General features: G+C 48.6%; 1 protein-coding gene across 1 annotated transcript in view; it reads right to left on the reverse strand.

Annotated features, from left to right (window-relative positions):
• Positions 1 to 3,202: 3,202 nt before the first annotated feature.
• Positions 3,203 to 12,041, reverse strand: part of AFAP1 (actin filament associated protein 1) — a 165,169-nt gene continuing 156,330 nt past the window's right edge. Inside the window, exons 17-19 of the mRNA XM_029064139.2 lie at positions 11,701 to 11,891; positions 8,252 to 8,416; positions 3,203 to 3,436 (exon numbers count right to left, since the gene is read on the reverse strand). Of these exons, the coding sequence (XP_028919972.1) occupies positions 3,410 to 3,436; positions 8,252 to 8,416; positions 11,701 to 11,891 (383 nt within the window). The 3' untranslated portion in view covers positions 3,203 to 3,409. The remainder of the gene's footprint in view (positions 3,437 to 8,251; positions 8,417 to 11,700; positions 11,892 to 12,041) is intronic.

Raw genomic sequence — 12,041 nt, forward strand, 5'->3', positions numbered from 1 at the left:
TGGGGGAGGGAAGCAGGGGAGAGGAGGGAGCAGTATTTCTCATTTGAAGAAACTCCACTCTGTTTTCAAAAACGGTCAAACCTAATTTTGGAGAGTGGAATTTTCAAAGAAGCCGAAATGTCTTGGCGCATATTTTCATCCTTGGGATCTCCGTAAAATGGACAATAATACTAATGCTTACGGTACTTGTTAAGCTCTTAGACCATAAGCTCGTTGTGGGCAGAGAATGTCACCGTTTATCTTTGTACTGTACTTTCCCGAGTGCTCAGTACAGAGCTCTGCACTTAGTAAGTGCTAAATAAATAGGACGGAATGAATCAACGTGCCAAGCACTGTTCCCCATCTGTTTCCCCAGTGCTTGGCTGGGGGAGATGCAACTTAAGCAGGTTGGACACAGTCCCTGTCCCAAATGAGGTTCACACTCTGAATCCCCATTTTACAGATGAGGGAACTGAGGCCCAGGGAAATGAACCGACTTGACTAGGGCAGCAACGAAGGCCAAAAAAGGGTTATCGATCAAGCAGGCCCGGGAAGGGAGGTAAATGCCATCAGTAATTTTCCCTGAAGCCCCGCGACTCATAAATTAGACTGTCAGCCCGTCAAAGGGCAGGGACTGTCTCTGTTACCGATTTGTCCATTCCAAGCGCTTAGTACAGTGCTCTGCACATAGTAAGCGATCAATAAATAATAATGGTGGCATTTGTTAAGCGCTTACTATGTGCAGAGCACTGTTCTGAGCACTGGGGTAGACACAGGGGAATCAGGTTGTCTCACGAAGTGCTCACAGTCTTCATCCCCATTTTACAGATGAGGTAACTGAGGCACGGAGAAGTTGAGTGACTTGCCCACAGTCCCACAGCTGACAAGTGGCAGAGCCAGGATTCGAACCCATGACCTCTGACTCCAAAGCCCGTGCTCTTTCCACTGAGCCACGCTGCTTCTCATATATACTACTGAATGAATGAAATGATATCGATGCTCACAGAAAATCCTTTCATTCCCCTGTAGAGGTCCTGGACCTAGGATAAAAATGACCATTGGTGGGGATTTCCTCAAACACCTTTAAACTTTAACCATCTGTATCCGTGAACGAGAAGCAGCGTGGCTCAGTGGAAAGGGCATGGGCTTTGGAGTCAGGGCTCATGAGTTCGAATCCCAGCTCTGCCACTTGTCGGCTGTGTGACTGTGGGCGAGTCACTTAAACTTCTCTGTGCCTCAGTTCCCTCATCTGTAAAATGGGGATTAAGACTGTGAGCCCCACGTGGGACAACCTGATTCCCCTATGTCTACCCCAGCGTTTAGAACAGTGCTCGGCCCATAGTAAGCGCTTAACAAATACCAACATTATTAACATTATTAAATCACTTGGCTCTCGTTTTTTCCCATATCCCAGGTTTTTCCGGGATGGAGCAGGGCACTCTATTCTAACCCGACAAAGGGGATTGATGGCGTAGACCCGGAAGTGGCTCCTCGTCCCTCTGTGCTCATCACGATCATCATCCTCCACGGTATTTATTGAGCGCTCACTGTGTGCAGAGCACTGTATAAAGCTCCTCTGTGCAAGAGTCAGAGCACAGGTCCGGAGAAACGATCTCTATCGCCGACAGAGGGAGAACAGAGCGGCGTAGTGGCTAGGGCCTGGGAGTCAGAGGGTCAGGGGTTCTAATCCTGGCACTGCCATTTGTCTGCTATGTGACCTGGGGCAAGTCACTTCCCTTCTCTGGGCCTTACTTTTCTCATCTTTAAAATGGGGATTGAAACTGTGAGCCCCAGGTAGGGCAGAGACTGTGTCCAACCTGATTTTCTTTTATCTACCCCAGTGCTTAGTGCCCAGCACATAGTAATTGCTTAACAAATACCACAAATATTATTATTAATAACATCCACTGTAGAAGTTTGCAAGCCTCTACCGCCCCAGCTGCCAATCAATCCATAATATTAACTGAACGCTTATTATGTGCAGAGCACTGTACTGAACGCTTGGGGAACAGCGACGGGTAGGTGACACGATCCCTGCTTTCAGAGAGCTCACGTCTCTTAGCTGGAACAGGTTCTTATATCGTCCTCTCCCAAGCGCTTAGTACAGTGTAAGTACACGGTAAGTAAGAACACAGTGAGCGCTCAATATATACGATCGAATGAATAAATGCCCTCCCAACAGGCAATTCACCTCTTCTTAGTAGGGGAGGCAGCTTTTAAGGGAAAAATAAAACCTGCCTCTAGTTTTCCCTGCCACCGGGGAGGAAACCAAATGATAGTTATTCGGGGCAGAGCGTCCGCGTTCAAGAAATTGAAATTTTCTGATCCTGCTCTTCCCAGGTGGAGCATCAGAATTCTGATCCCTCTCAATACCCGCCAGAGCCGCGGTGATCGAGGGAGGGTATCACATGCCCCGGCCAAAAGTACCAGCTTGTAAGCCTGGCACTGCCCTTTCAGAACAACTTGGAAAGATTCGGCGTGAAGCTCAATTCTCTCATGCAGGGGGGTTGGGGGTAGGGGAGAGGAGGCTCGGCAACAAAGAGAAGTATAAAAAGCATTTTGTTGCCTTTCCCAAGCGGTAGAAAAAGAATTCCTAAAACGTGATACAAAAGATCTCCGAAAATGACAAGTGCTTAGTTAAACAAAAAAACAAACTCCCCTCCCGCCCCCCCGAAAACGACACATTCTGTACTTAAAAAATGCAGCTAAAAAACGTGGCAGCTTTTTCGTGTCCCAATGACAAAAGCGTCTGTCCAAAAACAAAAAAAAAAAGAAAATATAAACAGTTGCTTCACAGCACTATTTTCTCCTCTGTTTTCTCTAATGGCGTGGGGAACGGAGACTCAAGGGGAGGAGGAATCCACTTAGCTCGGGCTCTCTTGGGAAGAAGGAGGTGTTAACGGGCAAGCTTGGGGATGAGACCTCGCCCTGGTGGATTTCTCCCGGAGAGCTGAGCTCTGAAGATCAAGACCCAAGCGCTTAGTACAGTGCTCTGCACACAGTAAGCGCTCAATAAATACGATCGAAGGAAGACGCGCTCTCCCGTCCAAACAGGGTGGTTCCGCTTGGGTCTCGGGAACGGGTTCGCCCGGGATCAGAGAGGCCCACTTTAACGTTACGCTGGTCCGGTTTGGGAACGTTTCCCTAACGGTTTGATGCTTCTCTTCAACTACCTCTCTCTCTTTTGACACAAATAGATGGGGAAAGGAAAGCGTCAACGGAATAAAAAAGGGTCATCATTATACAGTAGAAAGAGAGCGAGGAAAGGAGAGCCAAGTTCTGGGGATCTGGACGGGGTGGGGGGTCTTCGCCTCAGGCCTGGCGTCGCGGGGACCCTCTCTCCGGTCGGGTCTCCGGAGGGTCGGCTGGCATCCTGATCGTTGGGGTCGGCGGGCCGTGGTGAAGGGGAGGACCAGGGGCCGCGTCGGCGTTAGCTCCCGTTCTTCAGCTCCCATTCCTGGAAGGGCAGACAGGGCAGAAAGATTCATTCGATCGCATTTATCGAGCGTTTACTGCGTGCAGAGCACTGTATTAATCGATCGGAAGAGGACGATGCAACAATAAATAGACACGGTCCCTGCCCTGAACAGTCCACAGTCGGGGAGACAGACATCAATACAAATAAATACACGACAGATACGGACCTAAGTGGTGCGGAGCTGGGAGGGGGGAAGAGCAAAGGGAGGAAGTCAGGGTGCCGCAGAAGGGAGTGGGAGAAGAAGTGGGGCTTAGTCGGGGAAGGCTTCTTGGAGGAGATGGGCCTTCAGTAAAGCTCTAAAAGTGGGGCGAGTCACTGCCTGTCAGATTTGAGGAGGGAGGGCGTACGGCGTGAAAGTCAGTCAATCGAATGGATGTCCATATCTGTCACTTCATTCGTTCATTCAATAGTATTTATTGAGCATTTACTACGTGCAGAGCACTGTACTAAGCGCTTGGAATGTACAGTTCGACAACAGATAGAGACAGTCCCTGCCCTCTGACGGGCTTACGGTCTAATCGGGGGAGCCGGACAGACAAGAACAACATTGTATTGATGTCTATCTCCCTGACTCTGGACTGTGAGTTCTTTGTGGGCAGGGACCATCACTGACCATTGTTGTACTTTCCCAAGCGCTTAGTACGGTGTTCTGCACACAGTAAGTGCTCAATAAATACCACTGAATGAATGAGTGAATTTGTTGAGTGATTACTGTGGGCAGGGCACTGAACTAAGCGGTTGGAAGAGGACAACACAACAATGAACAGACACATTCCCTGCCCACGATGAGCTCACAGTCTAGAGAGATGGTTTGAGGGTCAGCCAGTCAGTCCTATCTAATAATAATAATAATAATAATGTTGGTATTTGTTAAGCGCTTACTATGTGCAGAGCACTGTTCTAAGCATGGGGTAGATACAGGGTAATCAGGTCGTCTCACGTGAGGCTCACAGTCTTAATCCCCGTTTTTACAGATGAGGTAACTGAGGCACTGTGAAGTGACTTCACAGTAACACAGCTGACAAGTGGCATCACCGGAATTCGAACCCATGACATCTGACTTCCAAGCCCGTGCTCTTTCCACTGAGCCATGCTGCTTCTCTACTCAGGCTGCTTCTCTACTGAGGGTTTACTGGGTGCAGAGCACTGGATTAAGCACTTGGGAAAGGACAAGAGAACAATAAATAGACACATTCCCTGCCCACAACGAGCTGACAGTCTACGGGAAGCAGCATGGCCTCTTGGAAAGAGCCCGAGCCTGGGACCCAGAGGACATGGGTTCTAATCCTGGCTCCGCCACTTGTCTGCTGTTTGACCTGGGACAAGGAAGCAGCGTGGCTTAGTGGATAGAGCACGGACCTGGTCAGACGGACCAGGATTCTAATCCAGATTCTGCCCCTTGTCTGCTGTATGACCCTGGGCAACTCACTGATCTTCTCTGTGCCTCAATTCCCTCATCTGGAAAATGGGGAGAGTGTGAAGCCCCATGTGGGACAGGGACTGTGTTCAACCTGATTAACCTGTAACTAGCCCAGTCCTTAGAACAGTTCGTGGAACATAGTAAGCACTTAACAAGTACCATAATCATTAGCATTATTATTAAGTCGAGAGGCGTGACTCTTTCCACTAAGATCTTGGGAGTGAGAGGTCATGGGTTCTAATCCCGGCTCCGCCACTTGTCAGCTGTGTGACTTTGGGCAAATCACTCCACTTCTCGGTGCCTCAGTTCCCTCATCTGTAAAAGGGGGATTAAGACTGGGAGCCCTATGTGGGACCACCTGATCACCTAGTATCCCCCCAGCGCTTAGAAGAGTGCTTTGCACATAGTAAGCGCTTAACAAATGCCATCATCATTATTATTATTATTATTACTATTAACTTCTCCACGGCTCAGTTCCCTAATCTTTCAATAGTATTTCATTCAATAGTATTTATTGAGCGCTTACTATGTGCAGAGCACTGTACTAAGCGCTTGGGATGAACAAGTCGGCAACAGATAGAGACAGTCCCTGCCGTTTGACGGGCTTACAGTCTAATCGGGGGAGACGGACAGACGAGAACAATGGCACTAAACAAAACGGGGATTCAGATCGTGAGTCCCAGGTGGGATAGGGACTGTGTCCGACCTGATTAGCTCATAGGAGAAGCAGCATGGCGTGGTGGGTAGAGCTCGGGACTGGGAGTCAGAAGGTCATGGGTTCTACTCTCGGATCAGCCACTCGTCTGCTATGTGACCTTGGGCACATCACTTCACTTCTCTGGCCCTCAGTTCCCTCATCTGTAAAATGGGGATTGAGACTGTGAGACCCACATGGGACAGGGACTGGGTCCAACTCCATTTGCTTGGATCCATCCTAGCGCTTAGTACAGTGCCTGGCACATAGTAAATGCTTAACAAATACCACCGTCATCACCATCATTATTATTATTATCATTATTATTCTTACCTACCCTAGCACTTAGAACAGTACATAGTAAACACTTAACAAATGGCATTATTATTACTACTGGGCTGGGGGGTGAGACAGACAACAATATAACATGATGTTGCCCATCCTTCCTCCCACCCCGGGGTCCCTCTGTCGGCCCTCGCCGCGTCACACGCGGCCTGAGACGGCATCGCTCCACGGCTTCGTCTCCGGCTTTTCCGGGAGCCGGTGTCGGTGGGATCCTGCTCCCCACACCCCGGCCCTGACAGAAAGTTGTGTCATCAAAATGCACAACTAAGACTATATCTACGATTCCATTTATCTATTTTGATGGTATTGACTACTTGTTTTGCTATCTGTCTCCCCCTTTTAGACGGTGAGCCCGTTGCCGGGCAGGGATTGTCTCTATCTGTTGCCAAAGTGCATATTCCAAGAGCTCAGTACAGTGCTCTGCACACAGTAAACACTCAATAAATACGACTGAATCAATGAATGTACGAAAGACAATTCGCCGTTCAGAAAAGCAACGTGGCCTAGAGGATAGAGCCCAGGGCTGGGAGTCAGAGAACCCGGTTACTAATGCCGGCTCTGCTGCTTGTCTGCTGTGTGACCTTGGGAAAGTAATTTCACTTTTCTGTGCCTCAGTTCCATCGTCTTCTACTACGTTCTACGTCGTACTCCTTTTATTCACCCCGCCTCCCAGTCCCACAGCACCATGTCCCAATTTGTCATTTCTTTCTTTCTATTCATGTCTGTCTTCCCCTCTAGACTGTAAGCTCTTTGGGGGCAGGGAATGTGTCAGTTTATTGTTGCACTGCACTCTCCCAAGCGCTTAGAACAGCGCTTTTGCCATAGTAAGCGCTCAATAAATACGACTGGCTGCTTGTAAAATGGGGATTAAGACTGTGAGCCCTCTGTGGGACAGGGACTGTGTCCAACCTGATTAGCTTCTACTTACCTCAACACATAGTATAGTCACGGCATAGTGGATAGAGCCTGGGCCTGGGAGTCAGAAGATCATGGGTTCTAATCCCGACTTGGCCACGTGTCTGCTGTGTGACCTTGGGCAAGTCACTTGACTTCTCTGTCTCAAATACCACAATGGGGATTGGGACCGTGAACCCCACGTGGGACAAGGTCTGTCCTCAGCCCAATTTGCTTTTAACCCCACCAGTACTTAGTACAGTGCCTGGCACATAGAAAGCACTTAATAAATACCACTGTTATTATGATCATTAAATAACATTAAAAAATTGCTTAGGTTTTATAAGTGCATCCTGAGAGCTGGAAGCACTTTTTCCCACACAGACTGGAATGAGCCTAAGGTCAGTGAGCAAAAGCAAAAGGAAAGAAGCTGTTGAAGCCGGAAAGGAGGTGGGGAGAAGGAAGAAGGGGGAAGACTTAATGAGTGTAGAGCACTAATTCTACTAATTGTAATTGCGGAATCACAAGCACCGGGGTAGATTCAAGGTAATCAGGTTGGACACAGTCCCTGTCCCACGTGGGGATTACAATCTTAATTCCCATTTTACAGATGAGGGCACTGAGGCCCACAGAAGTAAAGTGACTCGTGCAAGGTCACACAGCAGACAAATGGCAGAGCCGGGATTAGAATCCATGATCTTCCGACTCTCAGGCCCGGGCTCTATCCACTAGGCCATGCTGCTTTGCCATAGAAAGCAGTTAACCAGTACGGTTATTATTAGTAAAAAGCCAGAGTGTTTAGAAAGGGGTCATCTGCACTCAAAGGGGCTTGATGATAGTAACACTAATAAAAATAATAACAATGATATTTGTTAAGCACTTACTATGTGCCAGGCACTGTACTAAATACTGGCGTGGATAAAAGCAAATTGCGTTGGACACAGACCTTGTCCCACGTGGGGCTCACAGTCTCAATCCCCATTTCCCAGATGAGGTAACTTGAGGCCCAGAGAAGTGAAGTGACATGCTCAAGGTCACAGAGCATTCATTCATTCATTCAATAGTATCTATTGAGCGCTTACTATGTGCAGAGCACTGTACTAAGCGCTTGGAATGGACAAATCGGTAACAGATACAGTCCCTGCCCTCTGACGGGCTTACGGTCTAATCGGGGGAGGCGGACAGACAAGAACAATGGCAATAAATAGAATCGAGGGGATGAACATCTCATGAAAAAATAGCAAATAAATAGAATCAAAGCGATGTACATTTCATTAACAAAATGAATTAGAACCCAGAACCTTCTGACTCCCAGGCCAATGCTCAATCCACTAGGCCAAGCTGCCTCTCTATAAGATCTCTATAAGATCTTCTCGATGAGACGGGGCCGGGGCCCTGAGGCGAGGAAACGGGGGTGTCGGGGGGTGTCGGAGGGTCTCACCTTGGCTTTCCGAAGCACGTGGCCGCGGCACGGGGAGTTGGCGGGCGTGGCGCGCTGTCCCTGGGCAGCCGCGGGCCGGGTCGCGGCCGACGAGCCTTCCGTGTCACTGGTGTCGCAACTCGAGATGGGAGAGTTTTCCACCGTTCGGTGCCTGAAAACCGGAGACTGACAGACCGGTACGTTAGATGATTAGCTCCCCTCTGACTGTCAGCTCCTTGTGGGCAGGGAATGTGTCGGTCTACTGTTCTATTCTACTCTCCCAGGCGCTCAGTACAATGATCTGCAGGCAGTAAGCGCCCGATAAATACCACTGAATGAATGATTAAAGTCCGTCTCCCCCTCTAGACTGTAAGCTCGTCGTGGGCAGGGAATGTGTCTATTCTATTGTTAATAATATTTCTACTACTGCTAATAATAACCTTGGTGTTGATTAAGCTCTTACTATGTGCCAAGCACTGTTCTATGTGCTGGGATAGATACAAGGTAATCGGGTTGTCCCACGTGAGGCTCACAACCCGTATAATAACGTTGGTTTTTGTTAAGCGCTTACTATGTGCAGAGCACTGTTCTAAGCACTGGGGGAGACACAGGGTCATCAGGTTGTCCCACGTGGGGCTCACAGTTAATCCCCATTTTACAGATGAGGTCACTGAGGCCCAGAGAAGTGAAGTGACTTGCCCACAGTCACACAGCTGACATGTGGCACAGCAAGGATTCGAGCCCATGACCTCTGACTCCCAAGCCCGGCCTCTTTCCACTGAGCCAGTCATTATTATTAGGTATTCATTAAGCACTTATTACATCAGTTAATCAATCGATGGTATTTATTGAGCACTTACTACGTGCAGAGCACTGTAGTATGCGCTTGGGAGAGTCCGGGGCATTGTATGGCTAGCAGAGTGGTAACTTTTGGGGGAGATGGAAGGGAAAATCTGATCAGACCCAGACCTGGATCCCCCTCTGACCCGGGTCTAAGCAGGTCAGAGAGTCCAGGGAATTTCCAGAAAAGCAGCATGAGATCAGAGCTGGGAGAAAGGATATTTTTGTGATTTCAAATCGCACCAGACGTGGCTCAGTGGAAAGAGCCCGGGCTTGGGAGTCAGAGGTCATGAGTTCGAATCCCAGCTCTGCCACTTGTCAGCTGGGTGACTGTGGGCGGGTCACTTCACTTCTCTGGGCCTCAGTTACCTCATCTGGAAAATGGGGATTAACTGTGAGCCTCACGTGGGACAACCTGATCACCCTGTATCTACCCCAGCGCTTAGAACACAGCTCTGCACATAGTAAGCACTTAACATTCAATAGTATTTACTCAATAGTATTTATTGAGCGCTTACTATGTGCAGAGCACTGTACTAAGCGCTTGGAATGAACAAGTCGGCAACAGATAGAGACGGTCCCTGCCGTTGACGGGGAACACCAACATTATTATTATTATTCATTCTTTCAAATGTTCGGGAAGCAGTACGGCCCAGTGGTAAGAGCAAGGACTTGGGAGTCAGAGGACGTGGGCTCTAATCCCAGCTCTGCCACCTTTCTGCTGTGTGACCTTCCGCAAGTCATTTCACTTCTCTGGGCCTGAGTTATCTCATCTGTAAAATGGGGATTAAGACTCTGAGCCCCATGTGGGACAGGGACTGTGTCCAACCGTCCAACCTGATTACTTCATATCTACCCTACCGCTTAGAAAAGTGCCTGGCACATAGTAAGGACTTAACAGATGCCATCCCTATTGTCGATATTATTATTATTCATTCATACAGTCGTGTTTATTGAGAAGCAGCGTGGCTCAATGGAAAAGAGCCCGGGCTTGAGAGTCAGAGGTCACGGGTTCAAATCCCGGCTCCGCCACTTGTCAGCTGTGTGACCGTGGGCAGGTCACTTCACCTCTCTGTGCCTCAGTTCCCTCATCTGTAAAACGGGGATTAACTGCGAGCCTCACGTGGGACAACCTGATGACCCTGTATCTTCCCCAGCGATTAGAGCAGTGCTCTGCACATAGTAAGCGTTTAACAAATAGCAACGTTATTATGATTATTATTGAGCGCTCGCTCTGTGTGGAGCACTATAATAAGCACTTGCGAAGGTCCAAAAGAACAATAGAACAGACTTATTCCCTGCCAAAACAAGTTAACAGTCTAGAGGGGGAGATTAGACATTAATAGACATAAATAACTCAGTCATTCAATTGTATTGAGGGTGCACCATGTACAGAACACTGTACTGAGCACTTGGGAGAGTCCAAAAGCAGTGTGGCTTAGTAGAAAGAGCCCGGCTTGGGAATCGAGAATGTGGGTTCTAATCCAGCTTTGCCACTTGTTGGATACGTGACCTTGGGCAAAGCACTCGACTTCTCTGTAACCTCTGTTACCTCATCCGTCAAAATGGAGATTAAGACTGTGAGTCCCACGTGGGACAACCTGATTACCTTGTATCTACCCCAGTGCTTAGAACAGTGCTTGGCACATAACATACGCTTTAAAAAATACCATCGCAATTATTACTAAGGCACTTAACTTCTCTGTACCTCAGTTCCCTCCTCTGTAAAATGGGGATAATAATAATAATGTTGGTATTTGCTAAACGCTTACTAATGTGCAGAGCACTGTTCTAAGCGTGCAGCGTGACTTAGTGGACAGACCCTGGGCTTCGGAGTCAGAGGTCATGGGTTCGACTTCCGGCTCTGCCACTTGTCAGCTGTGTGACTGTGGGCGAGTCACTTCACTTCTCTGTGCCTCAGTGACCTCATCTGTAAAATGGGGATTAACTTTGAGCCTCACATGGGACAACCTGATGACCCTGTATCTCCCCCAGCGCTTAGAACAGTGCTCTGCACATAGTAAGCGCTTAACAAATACCAACATTATTATTACAGGGTAATCGGGTTGTCCCACGTGAGACCGTGAGCCCCACGTGGGACAAGCTGATGACCTTATCTCTCCCCCAGTGCTTAGAACAGTGCTTGCCCACAGTAAGCGCTTAACAAATACCATAATAATGAATGAATTACGATGATAGCGCCCGGCACCTAGTAAGCACTTCCCAAATAAGGTCCCTGGTGGTCAGGATTCGGCGCTTTCACCGCCGCGGCCCGGGTTCGACTCCCGGTCAGGGAAGGTCACTTCTTAACAATTTTCCTTTGGGGAAGCATCATGGCTCAGTAGAAAGAGCCAGGCTTGGGAATCAGAGTTCATGGGTTCGAATCCCTGCTCCGCCGCTTGTCAGCTGTGTGACTGTGGGCAAGTCACTTCACTTCTCTGTGCCTCAGTTCCCTCATCTGTAAAATGGGGATGAAGACTGTGAGCCTCACGTGGGACAACCTGATCACCCTGTATCTACCCCAGCGCTTAGAACAGTGCTCTGCACATAGTAAGCGCTTAATAAATACCAACATTATTAAATAAACCAAGAAAAAAGAAGAAAGCAATCCTCCTTGGTCATCGCCTTACCTGAGGGCTTGAAGTTCCGGACTTCGGCTCGATGGCCAAGCCCAGGGTGACCCCTCCTGCCAGAGCTTTCTTCAGGCTCTCTTTCACCTCCGTCAGCTCCAGCTCCAAGTTCACCCGCTCCGTCTCCTTGTGCTTACATTCCTCCTCCAGCTTTTTCAACTTGTCCTCCAGGATGACTTGGGTCTTCCTGCCTGGAATAATAATCACGATCGTTAGGATACCTGTGAAGCGCTTACTACGTGCCATGCACTGTTCTAAGCTCTGGGGGAGGTACAAATAAGAATAATAATAATAATGTTGGCGTTTGTTAAGCGCTTACTAGGTGCAGAGCACCGTTCTAA

This window comes from Ornithorhynchus anatinus, chromosome 4, assembly GCF_004115215.2.
Source record: "Ornithorhynchus anatinus isolate Pmale09 chromosome 4, mOrnAna1.pri.v4, whole genome shotgun sequence".
NCBI classification, from domain to species: Eukaryota; Metazoa; Chordata; class Mammalia; order Monotremata; family Ornithorhynchidae; genus Ornithorhynchus; species Ornithorhynchus anatinus.